Genomic DNA, 25268 nt, shown 5'->3' with positions numbered 1-25268 from the left:
ACTCAATGCAGCAATTCGTATACCCGTAGCCAACTACGTAAATAATGAATTTTTTTTCCCGATGCATTCAGAATCCGCAATGCCGCCGCCGTCATGGCTACCGTCTTCCCCACTGACCACCCCAGCCAGTCGGGTTTCCCACCGTCAGGCTCGTCGTCACCAGCTGCATTGATTTTTGGTTAGCGCATAGCAGGCGTAGAAGGATCATCTTGTCCTTCTTTCCATCTCTCTCCCGTGATCATCATCTCTCTCCCGTGATCATCATCTCTCTCCCGTGATCATCATCTCCCGGCACGCGGTCCATCTCAAGCGGCGCATGTTCGGCGCTCCCATCGCAAGCTACGCCCAGCAGGCTGCCGCGCTATCTGGCTGGTTTATCATGGCGACTGATCCATTCTTGCGAAATCATTGAGGTTTCCGGACCTTGTGCCCTATCGTGATTTCTACCGCGTTGGTGTGGATGTTGGCCCCGAGATGTGGCGAGTCGTGCGTGGCTAAATCTTGGACGGCTGGATACCGTGAGTCCGTGACCCCCTTCGCTTTGTCATAATTCCATGCGACCGTTTCCATTCGTATAACTATATGGCATCTTGATCCTGTCTCCTCTAGTTCCTGCTTCTCCGTTGGGATTAATATGAAGATTACAAGATGTATGTACTCCCTAACCGGTTGGAGCACCCTACTCTCGACGACTGGGTGTCTAGCTGGAAGGCTGCGGGACGGGATGCTGTAGATCGAAACTTCTAGGCAAGGAGTAGGATTCAATAACCGGTTCATCTAGTGGCAGCTTCGTCTTCCGTGTTAAGTACCACTCGTCCAAAAGACAACAATTTTGAAAAGGAAACACAAAGGCTTTATTCGAACGCTCTCTAACGCCAGCAGTGTATGGGAAACCTAAACCCAACCATCGAAAGAAGCAAACAATCCCGTCAAAACAAATCCCTCTACTATGTGCCAGTGACATCCGGTAAAAAACCGCTCGAAACCAGGAGATAGATGGAAGACGGGCTTAAGCGGTCGCAGGTTTTCCGATTTGGATGATCTCGTTAGTCGCCTCATCGCTTCTGAGCGTGGGCCAACTAATACCGTTGGCTGTGTCGGCGATACATTAGGCATTTAAACCCCACAAAGATTAACAGAAGAGCCCACCTTTCTTGAGATTCAGCTCCACCTTTGTACCCATCACCTTGAATGTCGAGCCATTGGGATCAATCGGCCCATACAGTGGATACATAACCTTGAACCTCTTGTTCTCGGGCATGGGCAGATCCACGCTCAGCTCGCGCTCAGAAAACTGGATGACAGCTTTCTCCTTATCCACCTTCTTTGCAAAAATCGAGACGATGACGTTACCATAGGTCTGGTAAAAGTCGTTGCGACAGTCGATGTGCTGCTGTTCCTCCTCACTCTTCGGCTCACCCACGTACAGGTGCCTGTTCTTCGAGCAACCACCAATTTTGAGGAACTCGTCGAACTCCAACACGCGTCGCTTGCAGCAGCTGTAGCCCTTCGATCCCTCGTGGAAGATCGGCGCACCCGGGTGGAACACGCACTTCTCCGTGTTGATGTTGCGGGGGCCGCCCGGGTAGGTGGCAGAGCAAGCGAGACGCTTGCACCTGGCACCGGCGGGGATGGTCGCATCGGTCGGGTCCTGCTCTAGCGGCTTCTCGACTTTCGGTGGAGGGGGGGTCCCGGAGACAACGGGAAGGGGTTTCGATGCCGGGCTGCCGTAGGATTCGGTACCGTCCGAGCTCAATGTGGGTGCCGCGACTTCGGGGTGTTTCTGGCTGCCGCTACCGGGGCCAGAGGTCTGTGCGGGCGCGAGGGTCGGCGCCGTGGTGCTGTGTTTACCAGAGGTGCAAGGCGGGATAATGAGGAACTCTTCGAAACTGAGAACGCGGGGCTTGCAACACTGCCAGCCTGTGATGGATTAGCGGAGAGAATTCTGTGAACATGCGCCGAAGGACAAGGCAAAGTGCGGACACACCTTTCTGCCCCTCGTGGAAAATTGGAGCTCCGGGGTGGTAATAGCAAGTCTCCTCGGGATCGGTGAAGGTCTTCTCACAGCCTTTGTGAGTGCACTTTAGGGAGGACATTGCGCGGTATAGGGGAGATTCTGTGTTACTGGTCGACCGGGTCGCTGACGTGTTGCGGATGCGAAAAGGGTTGGTGATGGGGCCGACGGAGTGGGACGGGAGCGAGCTGGGCACGTTTAAAGAGTGTTGTTGTTGGTTCCGGGGGTTCAAAGTGGAAGGTTCTGGAAATGGCGGGGCATAAAACGCACGGACCATTCAGCCACCGGGACATGGTTGGAGGCTGTACCGGGTAACATGTGAGGCGTAACTAGTGCATCACATGTGTGGCGGAAGACTGTCATGGTTCCTGATGATTACAGCCGCGCGTGTAGCGCCAATATCGGTAGCTTGTCTGAGGCGCTTCCCTTTAACTGCCGTGACCACGTTCCGCTCTACTCTCTATTATTCTTTGCTCCTATGATTTGAACCGCTGTGATAATGAAATAACTCGATTTACGCCTATTCAACTTCGCCCGTAAAGGAGTCTAGGGCGCGCAAATAGGTAAGCACATACCTAACATGGCGGCAGTGGACTACACAGACAAATGATCTATCTATAGGTTCAAACAAAGCCTCGTAAAAGCTGTTGAAACCTGGAAGACTAGAACACGGATAGAACTGACCTAAAGCTCAGTATTTGCCGATCGACGCAGCCTGTATGTCGGTAAAATACCTAGTTCTCCGACGAATGTGCGTTGGATTATTACACCCCTTCCAACTAGCTCGCATTTCTATTTTCCGAAAATACACACCGCACCATGGGGTAGCAGGACTGGAGGATCGGCATGCCAAGTGTCGGTAGACAGTTCACTGTCGGATCCGGGAACATGTTTACTATCGGGCTGCATCAGGAAATGGCCTCGGGGTAGCCATGCACCGTTCAAAATTCAGTCTAACACGCGGACGGACATCTGTTTTCGCTGATCCGAGTGCGAGGCAGACTAAAATGTGTCCTAGCAATGTCTTTGAGTGACTCACTCACTGTCAATCACTGAGTAGGTCTCCTCCGGACGGGCCCAATCACATATGACGACGTGTGATAGAATAGCTGCGCACTTGTGGCTGGGGTCTTCGTAAGAACTGCATGAGGACAAAAAGCATACTCAGGAAGTGGAAAAAAAAACAAGGCACCAATCACCGCCCACCATCCTTTCAGGCCAGGTCATAGCCTCAACACAACGTACAGAGGTGCTCCGCCCGGCAACGAGTATGATGATAGTGAGTGATAAAGTGTCGGTTCGTGTAGCAAAGGACTACTCAGGTAACCGCCCGAAGTTATGTACTGTGCGAGGCAAGACGTACTGACTTCTTCGATGACAAACCAGCACACGAAGGTAAGTATTGGAACAATATTTTATATATCCCACTATAATTAAGTGCCCTCTTCTCTCGTACAGTTCTTCAGCAATTGCAAGCCGAATCACGATGAGTCCCCTCAACAGCCTCAACTACGATTTCGCTCCCCCGAACGACTCCCATAGGGAATTTTGGCAGCACAGTCTGGCAATCGGACACGAGCAGTTCAAGACGACCGTTGCTTTTCAACACTACGGAAGGGACGGTGGTGTCTGGTACAGACCCTCGGTGCCAACTGTACCAACCACTCACAACAGAGCCGACAGTTTGGTAAGCTAGCTATCAGCGAATGTGGCGAATGGTGACATGCATGTACTAAACCACGGCAGGAAATGCTCATGAAGGGGTACCACATCGGCCAGGTATGTTGAAAGGGACTGACACAAGATGCTCTGTGATGGGACCATATTGACAATCGCTAGGCAGATGCGCATAATCAAGCACTGTATCCTCGTCAGTTGGGGATTGGGAATCAACCAGGGTTTCTTCAAGCTCTGCCGTTCTCTAGTATGGAGTGTCCATCAGGCGTCGATCCACCGGTCGGTTCGCGACTTCAATATGAAGTATATGAGTAGGTGCCCACATAGAGTCGGGTATGTTTCATACGGCTGAATGATGACAGTGGCTCCACCAACGGCGCCCACAGTGCCCACAGCAGCTCACTGGCTAGCTCCCATCATCTCCCCATCGCCTGGTACGTGTCATCCTGATGGCACGGTCATTGAATAGATTAATCTGAGGACAGCAACACTGACTGCGAGAAACCTCGATAGTAGTCATGAAGCTCAGGTCGATTCACAAGCACGCGCGACAGGCTTTGATCCTCCAACCAATAGTCAGAATCGAGTAGGGCATGTTTTACAAAACCTCATAGTAAAGTCAAGGGAGACTCAAGCTAACCGTGGTGAACATCAGAAAACGGCCCAACGGGAAGTGTCAACTTTGCGGTCGGTCTGTCCGTCTCATGAACCGGCACCTGCGTGACAGGCACGGCTCCACTCTCGAGCCTCGCGCCGCCACCTTCGATTGTACAATTTCTGGATGCAAGAGGAGAGGTGACCAGAGCTTCACTCGAAAGGACAACCTTACCCAGCATCTCCGCAACGTCCACGGCGTTGCTATTCCGAAGAGGTTCCGCAAAGAGTTCACCGGGGGCGTGGTCCAGTCATAGATAGAATCACGGGCTAGCTAGAAGATGAAAAAGTTATCATCTTTTTCGTTGACTCTTCGTTTAAGAATTTGCAAAAGTATAGCAATGGAATTTCTCTTACCTACTTACTAGGACGTTCCGTTTGATCGAGTGATAGTCGAGCAGGGGCGGATCGTAATGGATGAACGACGAACGTGTGAGAGTTGGCGGGCATTTCTTTGTGCTCATGGGCACCGTTCTCTTTTAAGGATAACTAGAACACTGTTCCGAGCGCCTCTGATCTCTCTGGAAACTGACATGTCATATCGCACCGGGGTAAAGCGTCTATGACCCTAAAAATGGCCGCCCTACTACTAGCAATGTCCGCCCTAATACGCCTCAGCGAGATATCGCCCCATCCCGTCCTCTCCCACGACGGCTGTATTCAGGTGTATAACTCAATTGGCCATTCTACCGGTCTCCCCGATATGTATATTACACTCGAGGGACTCGGCATATATTTGCCCGCGTCGAACGCCTGGGCTTCGCTAAGGTTGTTAGTGAGGCGTTCAATTAGAACCAAAACGTTGTGTCTCTCTGAACTTGTGTTGAGATGTCTTCAACTGACTTGTCCACTGCCAGAAGGCCTACAGCAGTTCACGAGAATTTCTCCACTTTTCCCACACCGTCGCATATCGGATCTTCAATGGTGAGACATATAATCTTGTATGGGACCACCGGTGAGCCCGACTTTCGAGAGATTTATGAGTGGGTCACAGGAGGATACTCGGTGAGGGGCTTCGACTGTTCATCCGGCTTACCTATTATCACCAAACGAAGTACAAGTAAACAAGATCGTGCAGTGGCTTCATTATGGATTCCACGGAGCTCGAGAGCTTTGAAAGAATCTGATGCTTCAGAGCCCGCGCAGGTGACGGGGAGTGGCAATCTGGCTACTACACCCCAACTTTCCACCCCTTCGTTCTGCGACCTGAAAATCGGCAACTGCGACAACGAGGCCTAGTGTTTGAACCTTACGCGCGTACAGAACTCAGCTATCAGATTCCTACCGCCTCCAGGTTGTTTCATGCGCTGGCAGTGCACAGCTGAATACATGGTATCTTCATGCGGCTGAACGAGGCTGTGTGGACTGCGGACCTCAGGTATCCTGCATACTTTTGATAAGATATAGAAAGCGGTATGTTGCTGCCTAGAGGCATGGCACATGGCTATGGCTAACCATCACACTTGCATTGTTTTTCCCGGGGGATGTAGAGCTGATTTTCCTCGAGAAGTAGAATTGTGCCGGTGGTAGGATTCGAATTCCGAGCCTTGTGTTCGATAGAATAACGAAGTTCTCAGTATTTATCCGCTTGTCCAACCAGACCTGCGGCTGCATCAGCATGCATAGATAGGCTGTCTCGGATTCCTATTGGAAGCACATGAATAGGTGACAGCCTGGGGTGCGCAATGCGCACAGCATCACACATAGCCGCTCTTCGATGGTGAGACCTGACAGATGGCCCTACAGATTGCGCACATAACTTGGGAGAATTGGCGCACACACCCCAACGGCTGCGGGCGTGGTGGTATCTACGAGGTTTAGATTTTAGCTGCAGATACACGCACCTATGGTCGGGTCATCGATGACCATCTCATCGCGGGCGATTTTATTGAGCCTCACAGGACTGAGGGGGCAACTTTGCGCGGGGTTTACATTCTGTTGAGGGAAGATTTCGCCTCAGCCTCGGGCGGAGATCACAAAATTAACGGTAAGGCGCTTCTTGATACGTATCAGACGACGCGGTCAATTTTTCGGCAGTCTTATGCGAATCCCATTGAGGAAGCGTGCCTGTAGAGGTCCAATTGTAGCTGTGTTTCAGCCGGAAAAAAAATAACCACAGCTTCGAATTACCCCACATGAGAGTAGCCGATGGGCGTTCTAGTAGCCATAAGTTTCGTCATAGAGGAAGAGAGGCCACATTTTAATGAAGCTGTTGGGCACATTATAAGAACCCAACATGCCGCCGCAGCCAGGAACCGGTTATTGAGCCGCTTACCCAGTAGACAAATACGTATGAAGATTCCCATTCCCTATCAATCGTTGACAGCTTCGATACCGGTCAGCATAACATCTTTCTTCCAACTTGCATGCTTAGTTCCCTTCGTATTTTCTTGCTTTTCCCTACGAATGCCCTATGTTGCGGAATAGTTTTCTCTCTTTACCCTCCAAGAATCACCACTTGAGACCGGTCGACCTGTGCGGCGACGCTCCTTTCGATCTTCGGTTTTCACGCCAGTCTATCCTCCAAACCGGAGCTGTGGGGTAAGAACCCTGCCGACGCATCGTCAAGCTAAGGCAAGGTCAGGAAAGAAGCTGGGTAAAATTATTGGAAGGTACGCCAGTACAACAGATTCTTTTTCGTTTAACCACCAGAGCATGCGGCTCAGAGTGTCAGACTACCCAGAAACGCTTGACAGCTCTCGAGTGATATTCTATGATTGTCGTCAACGGCGGTAGCGTAGAGTATTGTCACCATACCTAGCCATATGTGGCTCAGATCAACGTTGACTGGCCATTCCACTCCACTCTAGCAGTCTGCCTAAGGGATTCTGAATTAATCTGTAGCTGAGAGCAGAGCACCGCCGAGTTTCAGCCTGGTCAAGCGGTTGCGCGTTGGTCGGGCTGGCGCACGCGCACACCTCAAATGCCGACCCCGGTTCACTCAGGTCTGAAGTATTCGTGGCCGTGAGAACATGAATAACGTCGCCCAGCGGAATTGGGCGGTGAAGCAGTAGAGTATGAGTAGTTTTGCGCCAGAGTCCTTGGCTAGTAGTAGTAATAATCGAATGGCATTGCGACTACCGCCGCGTTGTGCGTGAGCACACTGCGCACTGGATCCAGCATACCTTGTGAATGTGCGCCGCAGCAGCCAGCGAACCTGAAGTCTACCTCCACGGTTAACTCAAGGCTCCGGAGAGCAGGTAGGCGTCCAATTGGAAGCACTCAAAGCCTTCCAAGGGGGCGGTGTTCGCACAGATGTGCCAGCGGCGCCGACCCGACTTCGAGGTGCTGCTGCCATGGAGGCATATATACACTCCTGCCGGAACATAACGCAGCGCCCGAGGGCGTGCCGCTCACGGTATCTCACTAGAAAAACGAACCTGGTCCCGCACAGCGCAACACAACGGCCAACCAACAACGCGGAAAGGCTACCGATCGGCACACCAGACAGTGGGGAGGAGAGCGGTTCCAAAGTAACTTGAGGGGGGCGCAGACCCCAAGAGCCATGTCAACAACTTCCCTCAGGTCGACGGAGGTTATGGATGCTTGGTCTTAGGCCCAAATACCATAAACATTGCAAAATCCCCAGTCCACAGGAAGGACACCACAACACCTCACAGCCGTGAGGAAGCTATACCTAACGCCCAAGGATAAGCAAGGTATGCCTCTTCACCAGAACCACGTCGAACAAAGGCTTCAGTCCTGCCCCCCAACTAGACTTGTATTGAGCCGTATAGAATTGAACATCACCCAACTTTCTATTATAATCCTATACGCCCCTCCCCCCCCAATCCTCTCGCCGCCCTTCTCTCACACTCATAACCTGTCAACCGAATATACAATACACTTCCCATCACGCTTCAGTTGCTCTGACTTTCGACAATGTTATCCCAAAACTTCTCAGGTCTGGAGTGGTCGTGGCAACTCGCACCAGACGGAGTCGCCAGAGTCATTCCTGCCGACCCCTCTGCCGCTGGAGCAGATACTCCCTCCGGCTCGGTGCGTGGACGGGGCAGAGGTGGCGGTAACGTTTGCCTGCAACAAGCCGAGAGCTACAACACTACCTTCCTCGTACGTGAGCCATAGTTTCCGTGTAGTTGTGTGCAGAAGCATGCGGGGATACTAACTATCGTCGGCAGGGTTTTGATCCAACTAGATTACACCCCGTAGGAGGCCATCGCGGATTCCCCCATCTACAGACACCGGGAACGCAGCCGCAGACGCCTCCTCCCACGCCCAATCCATCGTTCGGCGAAGGCAGCCGCCCTACCAGCTCCCACTCGACTCGCAGCGGCGGAGGCCTCATCATCAATGTCCATCACGTCGCCAACAGCAACGCATATCGTCAGAATCTTCCACTCGCTACGGCCGACGAGACACCACCCGTGTCGCCTATGTCTTCCGCGAGCAATCATTCCTTTTCGAGCAGCTTCCCGGAATCTCCCCTTCGGGGCTTCAACGACCTCTCCATCTCCCTGAACAACTCCCGTCCGTCAACCGCCAACGGGTTGGGAGAATTCCCGCCCATGCCGCCGAACAACGGATACGAGCCCACGCAGTACAGCTACCACGGACACGGAACCCCAATCAACACGGCTATTGAGGTGGGATTTGCGGCCACGGCGAGGGAGGCGGTCACGAAACTGGTTCCGCCAGACGGGAAGCGATCGAAGAACAGTCTCAAGTATGTGTATACCGACCAGAACTGCTGCTAGATGATTAGCCATCAATAAGTGCAATCTGACTAACCTCTGATCGGCAGACAACTTCGAAAACACACGAAGAAGACGTGTGGAATCTGTGGGCGTGAAGTTTCTGCGATAAAGCGTCACATGCGCAGTATGCATAACGATGTCGGTAACCCCGCCGGACGCGTGAAAGTCATCTGCCCAATCAGCTACTGCGGGAATGCCGCTGGGTTTTATTTGGACAGAATGGACAACTTGCGCCAGCATTTGATCTTGAAGCATCGTTGCACCAAGGACCAGGCCGATCGTCATGCGAGAGATGTGGTGCAGAACGTGCAGCGAAACTGAGGCTTCTCTGAGGACGCACCAAAGGGGAGAGGGAGGTGGGGAGACGGTAGAAATTCGTCAATCTTTATCATTATTTATGTTTTGTATGAAGTTTATGTGGATGGGAATCATGTCATGCCACATTGCGCTCATTGATTGATGATAAGCGGGGTCACATTGATGAATTTATTATTTATATACTATTTTTCTGAAATGTTAGAATTTTTCGTCAAGATGAATTCGGATGCTTAAGACTTACCACATAGACAAAAGACGAGAAGGCCACTCCCCCGGCCTTCCCGTCAAAAGCACACCAACCCGGTTTCCTCCGACAAGGCAAGCCACACGAGGTGCGCATCACCTCACAAGTTCTCTGTTCAGCTCTTTCGTTCGAAGCCAAAACTCGACTTCGTGACAGCAAGCGCCACGGCTTCAGAGAGCTCCAGAAAGGCGCGGCTCGCTTATCGCGTCGATAGCGACGATGACCGCCGCAAAGTTCCGTATCCGATTCGCAGCGGGGGAAGGTTCGGCGTCGTCGTTCGTCGTTTGTCGGCCGCCGTGCGTCGGTCGTCGTTCGTATCGCCGATGAGGCTCCGTTATTCTGACGATTCGTAACAGCGGTGGAACTGGTCCGACGTGTTGGAACAGCAAAAGAGACGGAATTGTGCACGCAAAGGCAGCTGCACACATGAACCTCTTATACCTTCGAAAGGAATACGAGGTGAAGTTAGAGGAATGCTGGAGGAATCGATAGGAATAGAAAATCCTGTGGAGGAATGATCAGGGAACCATCGAAGTTCAATACTGAATGATTCTGGGTAGGATGGGTAGCCGGAAGGACCAGGGGTGTAAACGCTGAAAGGCAACCGGAAAGAAGCGCAAGGCGAATGCTCTCCCTGAAAACGGGAAATCGCCGACAATGCGCGACACCCAATCCTTCGCATACCCTTTCGAGTGTGCTGACACATGACAGGAGCCGACGAGCTCCCCGCAATCGGGGGTTCGGTGTGCGCGTTGAGCAACCAGCATGCTGTGCCATCTGCGCAATCTGTGCGCACTTGCGGCGGAGCCTGGCGGCAATGCGCAAGGTCGCACAGACAGGAGCTAATCATGTCTCGCATGAGTGCGAACCTGAGGTGCAAGCGCCACGTAACGTCCTCAGGTTGCTCCGCCCAGCTGCAGCTCTGCGTGCAATCCTATTGGCTGCGGCCCAACCACCGACAGAGAAGGCTCGGAGCCTGCGCGAACCTGAGGGTTTGCAGTTTCTCGATGCGGCAAGCCCGACGCGACCCGTCCACGGGGCGCATTCTTGAGGCATACTGTCCGGCGGGGCAGACCAGGCAGACCCCCATGACGTCAATTGAAGGTGCGCTGTCTGTGGAAATATTTGTTGGTTCGAAAGCGATTGAGCCTGGATCATTTGGGTTGACACGAAGACTTCGAGAATCGACAGATATCTAGATGTGCACGGTGTAGCTCTGAGTTACAGGGGGCCTCCTCAGGCGCTGTATTATAATCAACCACATGGCAGGACACTCACGCCTCACATAGCACTGAGGTGGCTGAATCGAAATCATGCTGGTCTTGCGCGGAACTCGGCTTTCTGGGCAAAGCCCCGTTGCCAGTTTTCCGTGCTCATAAGTAGCCGTCTTTCTCACGGCGTCCTGTTACCAGTTCCCCGACGGTCAATAGGTTCCGAAAACCAATATTATGGATCACTACCAGCTATCAAGCTCCTCCGAAATCGCCATCGAATCTCTGCCATCACTAGGCCTGAGACGGACATATCATGAGCGCCCGTGTGGTGAATTATTGTATGGCGTAAGTCTTCCACTCCAGTTGCCCCCATCCCCTTACTCAAGAAGGTAGCGCCACAGCCAGGAGTAATCTTCTACCATCGAGCCACTGGAGGTCATTATGATCATTATGATTCGCGTCCCGCAAGCTGTGATATTTCCAATGCACAATATCCCACGCCAGGCACATCTCCCAACACCAGCGGCTGGCACTTCGACGCCTATTCACCGGAGGCCGGTGCCGATTATTCTAGCATGTCTGTACTCTGCTTCCCGCATCGAGTCTAGGGCTAACTCTTCGTAGATCACCTCTCTCCTACGGCTACCAGTCGACCGACGCCTGCTATACACCTCCACAAAGTCCCCGGCCCCGAAAACGGGGTCCTTTCCAGTGCGAACGGTGCGAGCGTACCTTTAGCACATCCACAAACTTTACCCGGCACAACTCGTCCTCCAATTGTGCCATAAAGGGAGGCCTCGGAAAGGATGGAATGTCCTTCCCGTGTACCGAATGCGGGAAAGCCTACAACCGAAATGATAACTTGAAAAAGCACATCAAGGAGAAACATCCGTCGTTAGAGAAGCCCTTACAGGGTTGACTGGGTTGCGTTATGTTATTTCGTTCTGCGTTAGGCCGTTCAGGGGGAATTGGGCTGGGCTGGGCTGGGGTGTAAATATGAACTGTACGTGTACTTACTTATTTGGTGTTTTGGATAAAATATGTTTTGGTTGGATTGTGGTACTATTGTAAGATGATTGTGACGCCCGGCTGGAGGCCGGTATTGCGCGCATGAATGCTCAGGGGAATGAAGCCCCACACTCCAATTTTCTCCGTTAAGGTGTTCGTGGCTTGCTGCAAACGTGTCTTGGATCAGTCGTATTCACCGCAAGAAATTTTATCCACCCACCTGTCCCCGAATGCACCGGGAACTCAACTTTCAGCTTGCGTAGCCGCTCGAAGTGCGCGGGAGGGAAGGCAGGAGATCATTAGATTTCAGGCGTTGGGATCCTTGCCCAACAGCAGCAGAAAACGGATCTAGTCTGGACAGTGGAAATGGCTTCTCACTGGTGACATGAGTGCAAAGTGTCGTTGGAGATGACGTGTGGTAGGTAGATGCTTTTTCGGTCGGTCCACCCCGCCTCGACCGAACGCACTCTAGCCGGTAGTACGCGTTACTTGATACAAGCTCGTAAAGGCCGTAGCCGCAAGAGATATCGATATAGCCACAAATAGGTGGGCGAGGAATCTGGCCTGATGCTGCTCCCGTAAGTGACTGTCGTGGGTGCATCTGCACCTCCCGACAAAGCAAACTCTGGCCGGTGGTATGACTTCAAGTGATGAAGGTCGGAAGAGATGACGATATATGGGCACAGAGCCTTCAAAAGCATATCCACTATTGACTGACTGGCCATGACGTGGAATCATCGCCGGTGACGACAAGTACACAAGTGCTTTTTCACCTTCTGAGAGAAAGTTCTTCTTTCAGTGGTATGACTTCACTCCGTGAAGACCGGACGGGATAAGCATATATAGGGGCCCGGTTCAAACTTTACACTGGCTGCGCACCAGGACGTGCGCAACTCCCCCACCATCGGTAACCTCCGCGGGGGAAAACTTACGTGTGTGCGTGGTATTCCTACGCCTAGCGCAGTCCCTATGGTACAGGTAATGGGACAGGGCCCGTTTTGGTGAATGGGCACACATTTAAATCGGCTCCCGATATTCTTTCTGGCTGTAATTAACCTCTATTTGGCTGTGAAAAGGCTGTGAAAAGGCTGTATCCAGGCTTGAAAAATTAAAAAGGCTGTAAGGTATAAAGGGCGATACCTAGTACATACGGCTAGAAAAGGAAACAGTTGCTCAACTGGCGTGGATAATAAATGGCTTTTAGGAGTTCATATGGCTGACATTGAACAATTATACGAGTGCAATCTGCAGCTTGAGATTGCTGTGATTCTAGCTACTGCTGCTTGCCCAATATACATATATCCTCCCCTCCGCGGCCAAACAAACCGAACCCTACTTGTCCCCGCTCTCCCCGCTTGTCCCCGCTTGTCCCCGCTCTTCTCGCTCTTCTCGCTTCCCGGCCTGCTCAATAGACAGTCTACTAGTACCGGCGATGACAGTGTGGTATCCGCAGCGAGATAGGTCTAGGAGCGCAGTTATCAAGACGTACCTACTGTAGTAAGACCAGAGACGGTGAGAGAGAACGGCGGTGATGGAGGAGCTATTGCCGACAGGAGGAAGCGTGGGGAGGAGCTGTTAATGAGAGAAAGAGTGAGTGGAGGAGTTGTTAGCAAGAACGAAAGCGAAAGAAGGAGCGGAAAGAAGACTCGGTGATGGAGGAGCTGTAGGTTAGAGGGGGAGCAAGATGAGGCAGTGAAGGAGGAGCTGTCAGCAAGAGGATGAGGGGGAGGAGGAGCTGTTGGCAAGAAGAGAAGCGAGAGGATGAAGTGATGGAGGAGCTACCGGTGAGGTGGGGATTCAGTAGTGGGGGTGATGTCATCGAGAGGAGGAGGGAGAAGAGAAGCTATTAGCAAGAGGAGAAGGGAGAAGAGAAGCTATTAGCAAGAGGAGAAGGGAGAAGAGAAGCTATTAGCAAGAGGAGAAGCTGTTAGCAAGAGGAGAAGCGAGAGGGGGAAGTGGTGGAGGAGGAAGTGATGGAGGAGGAAGTGGTGATGGAGGAGGAGTGATGTAGGAGCTGTGGGTGCCGGTGAGAGGATGGCGTAGTGATGGAGGAGCTATCGGCGGGAGGAAACGAATGTGGTTAGTATGTAGTGGGCATCAACGTTGATGGGCATGGCGGGGGGCATGGCAGGGGGCATGGCGGGGCGGCTGAATAAGGAGAAAATGCTCCATTTATAAATCGAAGCCCATTTCACTCATGCCGGAAGCCTGATGAGCGGGAAAGTTATCGTTTTACCAAAGGATGCCCGAAGAGAGTGGTGGAAAGATGTTGAATTTACTGCAGATGGCCAATTTACACCTCAACGCCAAATCTGGCCTCTGTCTATTCGTCACATTGAGTATTGACGGCCAAATTAGGTAGAAGAGCCCAATTTGAGTATTTTAAACTGCCCGCAATTACTACTAACCGCCCATTGACCAGGATTCGCCCAATTTGGCCATAGCAAACTGGCCTGCAATTACTACCATCCGCCTATTGACTAGGCTTCGCCCAATTTGAGTATTATAAACTGGCTGCAATCACTACTAACCGCCCATTGACTCAGCTTCGCCCAAATAAACATGGCAACTTGTGCCCTATGAGGAAAAAAACGCCAATTTACTGGCAGAAGCCTGAATTACCACTGTAAATGAGCCGCACTTTGTGGTAATAGCCAGTTTACATGCAGACTCGCATTCAACTAAAGGGGCCTCGTCCCATTCCCTGTACCATAGGGAGTGCGCATAGCCTCTGGCAGTCCTACGGAATTACGTAAGGTGGCTCCAGAAACACGCCCTGCATATGGACCGTGGCTGCGCGGATTCAGGTTGTAGGAATCGACTTGAGCAGCTTCTTCGCCAATAGAACCGGAATGTTCAAGGTATGAAACGGCTCCAGCTCGAAAAATGCGAACTCTCAGATCGATCATTATTCGCACACGTCACACCAGACATCAGAGGAACGATCGATCTAATTCAACCTTAGCTACCATTACGTTCTCAGGCAGCTGAACCTCGGAGTGACCCGAAGTTCAGTACGTACAGTGTGAACCTTGCTACCGTTCGAAGTTCGATTGGTCGGCGGGCGTAAGCACACCCACGCCACTCATGAATTTTTCACCGTCTCCCAGCCTGATCCCTTACTTGCCTCTTTGTGGTTATATATTATCCTATTGTGGCTACTCCTCCGACCCTTCACCGACTGCGATCCCCCGGGGGGAAGCGAGACAAAGGATGAATGGCTGTAACAGTATTACGTACTCTTATTGTGCCACATGGAGACCTGACAGTTCCAAAGGCGCATGGGAACGACTTACGTACTTTCCTAGGTACTTGGTATTTCGCTGAGTAATTGGCCGACGACTGGGCCCTGAGACCTAAACCCTCGTTCCACAGCAACCTGGACGTCATGTCTTCTTACCGCAGCTGCTGCCCCACTATTCCTTCTCATCCCAAACCTCCTTTACTTTCTTCTTCACCTCATCATTCTCCCTTCCCGCATCTTTCTCAGCCTCGGGCCTTATCCTACTTCCGCTGCGCCCTCTCTTTTTTCTTCCTCCCCACCTGCGGCAGAGGATATAGTAGAGTACCTCTGACCAATCACTCGTGCTCATCAGTCTGATTCCCACCTCCGATTCACACTTGGGCCAACACCCAGACTCGCCCGGAAGAAATAGTGCAGTACTTAGCCCAGATAAATTAATATCGTGCTTCTCTGAAAACATTGCACAACCAGCAGCGCGTTGTCACTCGGAGTCGACCCTATGTGTCTTCACATGTTGCTTATTTCCCCTTCCACTCCGATACCGGCTCATAAGGAGCCAGGCATATAGGGAGCGTGAGCCAAGCCCATCCCAGCGGAGAAATAATCCAATAACTGGAGCCGGCTGAGGGATACATACGGTAATCTGCTTTCGTGTATGGGCCATAATCACACTATCTCACTCGCCATGTGACCAGAATGCCGATCTTCGCGCCATAATGAAAAGTCCTACACCAGGGCCGCTGGCACGTCAGTGAACCGCTTCTTTTTTGCGAGCCTTGGACGTATGGCGGAAGAGGATGTCCCTGATTTTGTCGCGAGGAACTTGTCACCTCGCACTAAGTACAGTAGCAAAAAGTGCGGTACGATTGGTACGGGAAGAATACCGCGGTCATTTGAATAACGAAGAACTAGGTACCAGACTTTTATTCGATACGCATGCTACTTATAGGAAGGTCTGAAGAATACGTGCTGCCATAAGGACAGGAGCTGTACGGTCTTTCGCACATCACGTATCGGAAAGTAATACGTCATTTACAGACAGCGGGAGTGCTACAGTGTCAACGTTTTCTCTGTACAAGGTACATTGTTGTGCGAATAAGGTAGTTCTCTGGTAGTTCTCTGGTATTCTGGACACTCGTAATATCTTGCATTCGGAAGAACTGCGGTGGGTCTTCCGGCCTTTTAATAAGCGTATCTTTACAACACTGCGTATAATTTTTCGATACCTACTGTAGAATTGAGAATAGGAAAAAAAAATACCAGAGTAAATCTGTATTCTCTGAGACTGCTGGATTTAAATCCGAGCGGTAATACTACCTACCGGAGACCTTCGGCATCAATTGCACCCCACGTTTTGCTACTGTAGGTACCAGTAGATTTCGTGTTCCTAGCATACATAACGGATCACTCGTCTCCTATCGAGTGACGTTGTGTGCACAACTCGAGGAAGACGGCCAGGTGTTGAGTAACTTTTCACGTTATGTCGGTATCACCGCCGTACCGTACCGCCGGAAGTCTTTGCATCTCCCCAAGCCCGTTGTGGCCAGGAATGATGGTTTAAATTCTAGGCAACCGACGTCAAGTAGGGCTCGAGGGATACCGGTGTGATGTATCGTATCAGCCACACGTGACACGAGTCAGCCCCTTCAGCCACTTTTCCTTGTCGCGAAAATTACACAAATGTAGCATTCCTTGATAACTTTGCCTGAAACGTCACAGTATTTAATCTATGTGTAGTGAGTGAAGCAGATTTAAGTAGAATATATTTTGTACCCGCGCGTGCGTATTGCACCAAACTGCTAGTGAGAGTCGAGCACCATTGTTCGCCATGACCCGCAGAGAGTGGCAGAGCCTCAAACGCGAAACAAATCCCTGTGCATTCCTCCAAGTCCCGTCGTCTACACATCATCCATTACCACACTTCTATCCGCCGTAGTACGACTAGCACGGCATCTTTCTTCCAGCCCACACACCTCCCACCATCTTCCCCAGCGCATACCCAGCATAAGCCCCCACCAGGATGGTAACAGGCCACTTCTGCCACTCGCGGTCCCAGTCTGTGCATTGTTAGCCACCGGTGGTGTTGATGTGATGGAACAAAACATACCTAGGGGAATTGGCACGGCGCCGGCCCACGCGCCGACGCAGGCGCCCAGTGCGCCAACGACAGCCTCATCGACCTCGCCAGTAAGCGCGAGGATCTCTCTCCACCTCCCGGCATCCCAGCCGCGGGTGAAAGACAGTGGATAGATGGTAAGCAGGGCTAGGTGGACTGCCGTGGAGAGGGTTTCGGCATGGTGGGATGTCACCGGCGCGCCGAAGGCGACAAGGAGTAGGAAGAGGAGGGGTGCCCCGACAACTAAGGTGAAGGCAAGCGCGGTGAGGATGGCGAAGGGCACAGTAGCAGCTTTTTTAGCGCGGACGGTCTTTTTGGGCTTTGGGGCGCTGGAGGCAGGTTTCGGTGTAGTTGGTATGGCTTTGGGGGTTGTGGGTGTGGTAGAAGTGCTGGTGAGGACGAGGTAGACAGTTTGCAGAGCGGCCAGTGGGAGCGCGGTGCGTGTCAGGGTCAGGCTCGGTGACGCGATTAGGTCCGGAAGGTGAAGCGCGAGACTGCTTAGAAGCGACACGGTGTGAAGATGTGTACTTGCCGTCGTGAGGGCAGACGGAAGAAACGGCGTTGGTGCTGATGCTGAAGGCATTGTTGGCGGTGCTGTTGGATGTGGGAACAGAAAAGGAGAGGTCGCCGGAGTGAAGTGAAGTTGACACTTTCGGTTCCACGGCTTGTCAAGAGATTAAGCCGCATTCGGATGCTGGGCACGGGCCAGTCGAACGGGTGAACAAAGAGACGACACGGCTTTTCACCTCCGGCTTTCCACCACCGCTCGACAACCACGAATTTCCCGCCCGCCTCGGCCAGAGCTCCAACCATACAATGTTCGCAATCTGCGGTCGTGCACCGCTCCTTCTCGCATCTCGCGCCGCCTCGCGCACTCTCGCCCCCACTCCCGCTCTGAGTCGGAACATCCTCCGACTTCTCCCCCGGACACAGCCAAGCATCCGCTACTATGCGCGTCCCCCGCGATCAACTCGCGCCCACAAATCCAACAAACCCTCCCCACCACCAACACCACCCAGCGTCGCCGCCGAATCCAATATCACACAGCCAGCCACGGGCGATCGCTTAATAGACCGTGTGTGGGCTGCCGGACAACTGAGCCAGCATGACACGCCACCGGCCATGTCTTCCGTGCAACTTCCTCGTCTTCCAGCTAGCTGGGGCAGATGGCTAACGTCCGCAGGCCCAGCGGCTTCTCCGCCCAACCCTCTTCACTCTCCTCGTTGTCGGCGGCTCATTGATTTACGCCTACAATTGGACGGCACCAGCACCCAGCGAACGCCTGTTCCCGACCGTTCCCCTTGCCTTCTCGACCGTCGCCACGATCATGGCTCTGAATGTCGGCGTGTTCGTGGCCTGGAGGATCCCACTACCGTTTACCTGGCGCATCCTCAACCGGTACTTCGTCTCGGTCCCCGCGATTCCCCACGCCGCCAGTATGTTAGGCTGCGCCTTCTCGCACCAGTCCTTCTCGCATCTTGGGTTGAACATGGTGGTGTTGTACTGCTTCGGCACGAATCTGTGTGAGCAGATTGGTGCTGGTCCATTCATCGGACTGTATCTGAGCGGTGGAGTATTGAGTTCGCTGGCGTCCTTAGCCTACAATGTGGTCCGGCAGCGGTTCAACGTCGCGTCGCTGGGTGCGAGTGGTGCGATTGCCACGCTGGTGGGTATTTACGCGGTGGTGAATCCGGATGCCGAGCTATATGTCATCTTCCTGCCTTTCATAATGTTTAAGGCGAAGGTTCTCGTTACGTTGCTGGCGATGGTGGAGACACTGGGTATTGTAAGAGGTTGGACTATCGTGGATCATGTCGCGCATTTGTCTGGGCTGGGATGGGGAGTGGTAAGTGGGTATGCACTCCTAGCAGAGTACAAGCGGCGACTGGAGAGGAAAAGGAAGGAGTTGGAGGAGAAGAAGTGGCTGGGTTGGTGGTGATGACATCAGCTGTGACGTTGGTGACACCTCGGATCGCGGCTTAATGGAGGCAACGATGGTGGATTACAGATCCGATTGATAGATCTTACGTCTCTACTGTATTCCGTATGATGATGAAGTACCTGCATAGACGAATACCGCCATCTACACTACTGTTGTACACATAACCCCCAATTCCACATTACTCCATCCCCTCCATCAACGTAGGATTGTCCAGCATCATCCCCTTCCTACCTACCACCTCCCTAAGCAGCTCCCACTCCTCACCCTCTTCAAAGCCATGTTTATGTTTCTCCTGGAAGCCCCACGCCATAGCAACCGCATCCAACGCCGCCCTCTCCTCCTCTCTGAACCACCTCTCCCTCAGCGGCGTACCCGGAACCCACGAAACCCTAACCATCTGATCATTCGCCGTGCCCACGGCCAACAGCCCAAAACCCGTGGTCAAACCCACGTACACGATGAACCCGCCGAACGCATACCTCATGGCGACGTCGTGTTCGACGGTATCCTGCCAACCCGCCAGCCTATCGGCCAGCACCCACAGGGCGCCGGGCGCCAAAGCGGCAACACTCACGACGGGCAACACCCTCCTTACGAACTTAGCACGGCGGTACGCCGGCGCGCCATACGACGTGTCTATTATGTCGAGGGCGGCGGTGATATCGCCGGCATCGATGGCGGTCTCGAGTCCGGTGACGACGACGTGGTCGGGAATGGCATACTTTGCCTGGCGGGGGTTTGGAGTTTTCGGGGCGCCCTTGCCCGACGGCGGAAGAATCGGCTTGTTGGCGTACAGTGCGAAGACGGCGGGGATCGGCGCGGCGTCGCGCGTTATCCGCTGGAGGTCGGTGAATGCGCGGAGGATCTCGGGCGTTAGGAAGACGGTGGGGTGCGAGAGCAGCCGGTAAGCCAGGCTGGAGAGCTCCGTGAACTGCCCTTTCTGCGCGAGCGTGGGGGTGTCGCTACTGGGTTCGCTGATTTTGCGGACGGCGGGGGGTGATGGGGGTTTCCCGCTGAGGGAGAGGAGTGCGGAGGCGGGAGACGCGCCGCGGGTGGTGGCGCTGGGAGGTACGTGGAGTTGCTGGCGCGCGTAGGATTGGAGGGCCGCGAGGGCCGCGAGGATTTCCTCTTCTGGGGGTGGGATGGAAGAGGATAGGATGCGGGAGTCGACGGCTGATACGAGGGAATTGAGAGAGTTTGTGGAAGTAGCGTAGGGAGATTGCGCGGGTGCAGCGGCGGTGGAGGAGGTGACAGCTTTTTTGAGGAGGTGCGGTGAAGTTCGGAATGCACGGTATGGGGTCGGCTGTAGACGCGGAGCAGGTCGCAGACGAGGGAGGGCTCGAAGGGTACACAGTGTACAGATCGGAGCCCTGGCGAAGGCAGTTGGTGGACGCATTGGCGCTGATGGTGGTGGTTGTATATCGAGGTATTGAGTTAGTGGGGGATGGTGGGGTGGGATGCTGAATCACTATCGTTCGGTTCGGGAGTGACGCTAAATTTGCGCGCTTGGATCCACAACCGGCCCGTGCACCGATCTGGTTGGCACGCAATTCCATACTCCGAGGTGTCGCGAGGTTATAGATATATAAAAGAGATTCGTCATCCGTGGATTTACATCGAAGGATCAACTTCATCTACAAATCCAGCTTCCCCTCAAACGCAAAGATCCTCCTCAACATCGTCTCCCCAAACGAGGTCTTGTACTCACTATCCAAAGCCAGCCTGACCCTATTCCCATGGCCCCTATGCAACCACACGCCGCGATCATGTATCTTGATCGGACTCAATAGGTTCGCTTCAATCACCTTCTTCCTCCTATCAACCACCGACATGCCCCTCGTCCACTTTCCCTCCGTTTCGACCCTCACATCGACCGACTCATCGATGACCCAGCCTTCGCCGTTGGTTAAGAGGTACCATACACACAGTGGATCGTGAAGGGAGAGGCCGACGTCCTTTTCAGTGTAGAGGGTTTTCAAGTGGTCGAAGGTGGGCCTAAGGAAATGGTGCATCCATTGGGCCAGCGGCGACCCACGCTCTGAGAGTGACTTTGTAACCGTATTGAAAGTATCGAGGGAAAGCGAATGAACAGTCGTAACATCCAGCGGGAACGCAGTGAGTTTCAGCTGTTTCGACAGGTTTTCCGGGTACGCCTTCAGGTCCCTGCACGAGGGCATGGTAGACTTTGGACTCGGTGAGGTAAGGGCATAGATTCTCGCTGCAGAGTAAGAGCACGCGTATTGATTGAACTCTGCCACTGGAGTGATGTTGCCTGGCACGTTGATGGCACCACCCATAACCACTATTTCCTTCGCGCGAAGAAAGGTCTCCGGGTCTGTATTTGCGGCCAGCGCTAGGTTGCTCAGTGGGCCTACAGCGATGATGGTGATGGTGTCGGGTGGGTGGCTTTCGAGAGTTCTCAGGATTTCTAGATGGCTCAGGTTCGTGGAAGGTTTGAAGTTCGGCGGCAGGCGGGCCACTTTCGAAACGTCCGTTTCATCGCCAGGTCCGAAGAGATGTTTCCACATTTCTGTTGGAGTGAAGTGGGGTGCGTTTTCATGGACTCCCTGAAGTCCGTCCTTTCCATCTACCCCGGTCCAGAGACGTCAGCACATACCCCGCACCCCCATAAATGGAGATACCCACGAAAGTAATCATACTGCATCGAAGCCCCCTCGATCGGGAGATCTGCGCCGACGGAAACAACAGGTTTGAAATTCCTGAGTGCCTCGAAGCCAAGTGGAAGATCATTCTCGATACGCCAGGTCCGCTCGAGCTCGAGAACATGGAAGAGCGAGACCGTGTTGCGTAAACAGCTGTTGGACTCCGGGTCAGCGGGGGGCCTGGCAGTGGTGAGGAAGTATAGAAGTGGGGAGGAACCATTCAACGTCGATATTGCCGAAGCAGAGGGATATCAGTAGGACCTCTACTTCTTCGGCAGATGCGGAGAGAGCGAGGAGGAGAGCTAGGATGTCGTCAACGCTTTTTGGCAATCAGTAACCATTGAGAGTTCTTTGAGGGATTGGCAGTACCCAGGATCGGTATCGATAATGATCTTTTTAGGTGCCATTGGGATGATGGAGTAACTTCGTGTGATGGTGAATGAGACACGAAAGGCGACGATCACGTCTCATGGTGAGGGCCGAGCTCATTGAGCTTGGTACGTCATTCATACAGTACATGCTCTAACCAGTTCTGTAAGTACTGAGACACTAGTTCACCAATAATTCTAACTGAAGCTCTTTTTCGGCGACCTTAGAAACCCCCGCTTCAGAGTGCTCTAACTATCGCCTTGAGCCGCAACGAGACGTCATACCGACATCCAAAGTGCAACCACTGCACCACCTTCATCATCAACCATTAACCACAATGTCGGCCACCAGCAATCCGATCACCCCCGTTGGTCTTCCTCTGCCTTCTCCTACACACGAATGGCTGACCGTTCCAGCAATCTTTCCTCATCGCCATTGCCGACCTCCAACTGGACCAACTCCATGCCGAATCTGCACGTCTGCACAACTCCATCTATCACCTGGAGCGCAGTAACAATGCTTTAGAAGAGTTCCCGAGCGACGAGGATTGTCGTGCAGCGTTACGGGAGAATATGGTCACCATCGGCCACCAGCAGGAACGCGTACAGTTGATTAAGGAGGAGGTCGAGAGAAGGGGGTTCCTCATGCCGTGCGGAGAGAAGAAGGAGGAGCAGCAGACAAACGGAGTTGGGGGAAGCGGTGGGGGTGGCACTGCGGCGAATGGAAACAGGGCTGAGGAGAATGGTTTGCAGACGGAAGAAGAGGAGGGTGTTTACCTCTGATACTCTACATGCGGAAGCCGTTTGCAAGTTTGGGATTCTTTTTGGTGTTGCGTTTGAGCAAGATGACATTGATTAGGGGTCTCAGAAACTGCACTTGTATACTCGTCGAAAGCGACAGTGGATTATTTTTGGATAGCCATTCACACACCTTGAGATTCCGTAAAATCTTGGGGAGCGGCTATCCCGATCGCCGAGTGAGCTGGCTGTAGACGATGACGGGTGGAAGGTTTAGGGCAGAGGTTGTAGGTAGGCGGTTGAACGACAAATGGTGAAAACTGTCTCTTGAGGGCTCGCAGAAGGCAATCCACCACTTGTCTTTGGTTTCATTAGAGTGGTCGGTCAATAGAGTCAGAGGCCACAAGCACAAGCTGCCAAGAAAACAACTGTCAGAATTACTAGAAGTCTGAAAGGCTCTAGAAGACGCGTGATCCTGAAGGCTCTATGACGTAGCGGTCGAGCCGGCAAAAGCCCCTGACGGACCATGCGCGCTTCAGCAGCCTTGGATCGCATAAATATCGCGCCTTGGATCGAGCGTGTATATGGAGGTACTGGATCGAGCCGAGGGATTCGAGCGGCCTGAATTGGTATTACGAGGAAACATAGAACATCGAATTCGCGTTGATCCGCAAGAAGGCTAGTATTCGCTAGTTAGGAGGCCCACGGAAATACGCCAGAAGTCCACCCTCTCCACGTATCCGTCCAACAACGAGTATCATATTAAGTACAGTATCTCCCCGCACAGCTTCCTCTCACCCCACCGCTCCCCTCTTGTCACCCCTATGCACAAAATCAAGCCTTCTTCTTGCCCGCAGCAAGTGCCTGCTTAGCCCTCTTCTTCTGCGCACTCTTGATCATGACCATGCTGAGGAAGCTCCCCACGACCGCGATTCCGACGAGGATGATGATCATCGGGATTCGGATCGCCCATACGCGCGGCGGGAAGAAGTTGTGCAGCTCGATGTTCTCGTCCACGAACGGCTGCGAGGGGGGTCAGTAAAGGGGTGGGAACTGGGGGAAGGCGAAAGTGCGGTACCATGAACAGAGTCCAGATCGTGTAGTACAGGAAGACGACGGTGGCGATGATTATCATGGTGAGACCTGCAAGTTGGGCGAGCTGGCGGTCGGGTCAGCTATGTTCGGTTGTCTCCTGTCTTGTGTTAGGTGGAATGGGTGGCTACCATGACTGTGTATGTGTGGAGCGAACGCGTGGCTCCCGGTGCTCCTAAGTGTAGAAAATGAGTGTGTCGAGGTCGGTCTGGTGGGAGTTTTGGTGCGTAGATTCACGGGATACTGGTAGGCGGTGAAGTTGGCTTATGGTTTGGTGGTCTTTTCCAATCGAGGTAGGTGCAGTGAACCCGTACGAACGGAAAACGTGTTGGTAGGGCGGCTACGCCGAGTAGTAGCAGACGTGGTACCAGCATCGAACAGGTAAGCTCAAGCTCAAGAGCTCCCGCCAAACCAACAAAGTCGACAGTTGGGACGTAAACCGTAATGACAGTCATGTGTTGTCACGTATTATCGCGTAACGTGATCGTAAAACAAAATTCGGTACATACGGTAAATATTTCCAATTGTGGCTGGTGAAAGCTGCTAGTGAAGGCTGCTTGTGGCGGAGGTGGCTGAATGAGGCTGATGGTGTGGCTACTATAGATGCCCCACGGCCTGCCCTGTCCGGTGACTGATCGTAAAAGTGCGAAAGTGAGACGACCACACAACACAACATCTCGTTCTACTCTACATATTTAAGCAATACCCGAGAGTTTGACAAGTATATAGGATGTAGTAGTTATTTCACTCAAACAATATACTTAAGTCAAATAGTACTCCTACATAGCACTGGAACGAATGCATAATATATCACTCGGTTATGTGCGCTGTATCCAGACATCACCATTTACAACCGTGGCATCGCGGTGCAGCAACGGGCTGTGGTAGTAGAGCTTTCTCTCGGCCTCGTGGAGCTGGCAAGAAAGTTCGGGAAGTTGGTGGTCGCCATATTCATAGGCCGCATGCGACAATAAATGGATGTTCTCTCTCTCAACCACCAATTAACAACGATAGAGGAGGAGGCCGAGGAGTGAAGTGACGCCTCCGGATCAAACAGGACTGCCCGTAAGGTACTGTGTTTGTGGATCTTGCGGACAATGGGCGTGAACTTTTGTTGTTGTGTTTTATTTGGTAGGCAGCAGTGCAGCATGGAGCTGGGGCGATAGCACTTTCTCTCTACCCCCGCGGAGCTGGCAGGAAAGTTCAGGAAGTTGATGGGAGCCATAGTCTAGCAAGGCCGTAAACGACAATAAATTGATGT

The 25268-nt window shown here is 52.8% G+C and overlaps 12 protein-coding genes across 12 annotated transcripts; 6 read left to right on the top strand and 6 right to left on the bottom strand.

Moving 5' to 3' along the window:
* Positions 1-754: 754 nt before the first annotated feature.
* On the bottom strand, positions 755-2254 carry BZA05DRAFT_398667 (HSP20-like chaperone). Its single transcript, XM_051483735.1, has 3 exons — positions 1988-2254; positions 1150-1920; positions 755-1092 (listed from the first exon to the last, which is right to left on the bottom strand). The coding sequence occupies exons 1-3, from the start codon at positions 2094-2096 to the stop codon at positions 1010-1012; spliced, it is 963 nt and encodes a 320-aa protein (XP_051339521.1). The 5' UTR covers positions 2097-2254; the 3' UTR covers positions 755-1009.
* A 1023-nt stretch (positions 2255-3277) lies between these two features.
* BZA05DRAFT_49633 (uncharacterized protein) lies at positions 3278-4841 on the top strand. The gene is made up of 6 exons (XM_051488358.1): positions 3278-3701; positions 3761-3793; positions 3854-4002; positions 4054-4125; positions 4208-4282; positions 4347-4841. Exons 1-6 carry the CDS (start codon positions 3501-3503, stop codon positions 4600-4602), a joined length of 786 nt encoding a protein of 261 aa, XP_051339520.1. The 5' UTR covers positions 3278-3500; the 3' UTR covers positions 4603-4841.
* Positions 4842-4913: 72 nt separating this feature from the next.
* On the top strand, positions 4914-5976 carry BZA05DRAFT_398658 (uncharacterized protein). The gene is made up of 2 exons (XM_051483734.1): positions 4914-5269; positions 5401-5976. The coding sequence occupies exons 1-2, from the start codon at positions 4920-4922 to the stop codon at positions 5582-5584; spliced, it is 534 nt and encodes a 177-aa protein (XP_051339519.1). The 5' UTR covers positions 4914-4919; the 3' UTR covers positions 5585-5976.
* Positions 5977-7988: 2012 nt separating this feature from the next.
* On the top strand, positions 7989-9565 carry BZA05DRAFT_49589 (uncharacterized protein). The gene is made up of 4 exons (XM_051488357.1): positions 7989-8004; positions 8083-8416; positions 8485-9029; positions 9108-9565. The coding sequence occupies exons 2-4, from the start codon at positions 8228-8230 to the stop codon at positions 9379-9381; spliced, it is 1008 nt and encodes a 335-aa protein (XP_051339518.1). The 5' UTR covers positions 7989-8004; positions 8083-8227; the 3' UTR covers positions 9382-9565.
* BZA05DRAFT_398648 (uncharacterized protein) lies at positions 9506-10377 on the bottom strand. Its single transcript, XM_051483733.1, has 3 exons — positions 9950-10377; positions 9620-9845; positions 9506-9560 (listed from the first exon to the last, which is right to left on the bottom strand). Exons 1-3 carry the CDS (start codon positions 10048-10050, stop codon positions 9510-9512), a joined length of 378 nt encoding a protein of 125 aa, XP_051339517.1. The 5' UTR covers positions 10051-10377; the 3' UTR covers positions 9506-9509.
* A 596-nt stretch (positions 10378-10973) lies between these two features.
* On the top strand, positions 10974-11925 carry BZA05DRAFT_49514 (uncharacterized protein). The gene is made up of 3 exons (XM_051488356.1): positions 10974-11181; positions 11238-11413; positions 11461-11925. Exons 1-3 carry the CDS (start codon positions 11071-11073, stop codon positions 11753-11755), a joined length of 582 nt encoding a protein of 193 aa, XP_051339516.1. The 5' UTR covers positions 10974-11070; the 3' UTR covers positions 11756-11925.
* A 4854-nt stretch (positions 11926-16779) lies between these two features.
* BZA05DRAFT_398631 (GPI biosynthesis protein Pig-F) lies at positions 16780-17911 on the bottom strand. The gene is made up of 2 exons (XM_051483732.1): positions 17196-17911; positions 16780-17145 (listed from the first exon to the last, which is right to left on the bottom strand). The coding sequence occupies exons 1-2, from the start codon at positions 17785-17787 to the stop codon at positions 17030-17032; spliced, it is 708 nt and encodes a 235-aa protein (XP_051339515.1). The 5' UTR covers positions 17788-17911; the 3' UTR covers positions 16780-17029.
* On the top strand, positions 17912-19225 carry BZA05DRAFT_398630 (uncharacterized protein). The gene is made up of 2 exons (XM_051483731.1): positions 17912-18335; positions 18388-19225. Exons 1-2 carry the CDS (start codon positions 18021-18023, stop codon positions 19141-19143), a joined length of 1071 nt encoding a protein of 356 aa, XP_051339514.1. The 5' UTR covers positions 17912-18020; the 3' UTR covers positions 19144-19225.
* Positions 19226-20595, bottom strand: BZA05DRAFT_398628 (uncharacterized protein). Its single transcript, XM_051483730.1, has one exon. It carries the CDS (start codon positions 20540-20542, stop codon positions 19325-19327), a length of 1218 nt encoding a protein of 405 aa, XP_051339513.1. The 5' UTR covers positions 20543-20595; the 3' UTR covers positions 19226-19324.
* Positions 20596-22545, bottom strand: BZA05DRAFT_398627 (nucleoside hydrolase). Its single transcript, XM_051483729.1, has 5 exons — positions 22406-22545; positions 22179-22343; positions 22027-22128; positions 21793-21962; positions 20596-21733 (listed from the first exon to the last, which is right to left on the bottom strand). The coding sequence occupies exons 2-5, from the start codon at positions 22214-22216 to the stop codon at positions 20781-20783; spliced, it is 1263 nt and encodes a 420-aa protein (XP_051339512.1). The 5' UTR covers positions 22217-22343; positions 22406-22545; the 3' UTR covers positions 20596-20780.
* Positions 22516-22960, top strand: BZA05DRAFT_445167 (uncharacterized protein; the record flags this gene model as incomplete). The annotated part of the gene is made up of 2 exons (XM_051486975.1): positions 22516-22545; positions 22595-22960. The coding sequence occupies 2 exons, from the start codon at positions 22516-22518 to the stop codon at positions 22958-22960; spliced, it is 396 nt and encodes a 131-aa protein (XP_051339511.1).
* A 560-nt stretch (positions 22961-23520) lies between these two features.
* BZA05DRAFT_398619 (dolichol phosphate-mannose biosynthesis regulatory protein) lies at positions 23521-24283 on the bottom strand. Its single transcript, XM_051483728.1, has 3 exons — positions 24139-24283; positions 23994-24074; positions 23521-23938 (listed from the first exon to the last, which is right to left on the bottom strand). Exons 1-3 carry the CDS (start codon positions 24139-24141, stop codon positions 23750-23752), a joined length of 273 nt encoding a protein of 90 aa, XP_051339510.1. The 5' UTR covers positions 24142-24283; the 3' UTR covers positions 23521-23749.
* Positions 24284-25268: the final 985 nt, after the last annotated feature.

This window comes from Tricharina praecox, assembly GCF_024521635.1.
Source record: "Tricharina praecox strain CBS 144465 chromosome Unknown BZA05scaffold_12, whole genome shotgun sequence".
NCBI lineage: Eukaryota > Fungi > Ascomycota > Pezizomycetes > Pezizales > Pyronemataceae > Tricharina > Tricharina praecox.
The sequence above is the reverse complement of the archived record's forward strand: the minus strand, read 5'-3'. Positions and strand labels throughout refer to the sequence as shown.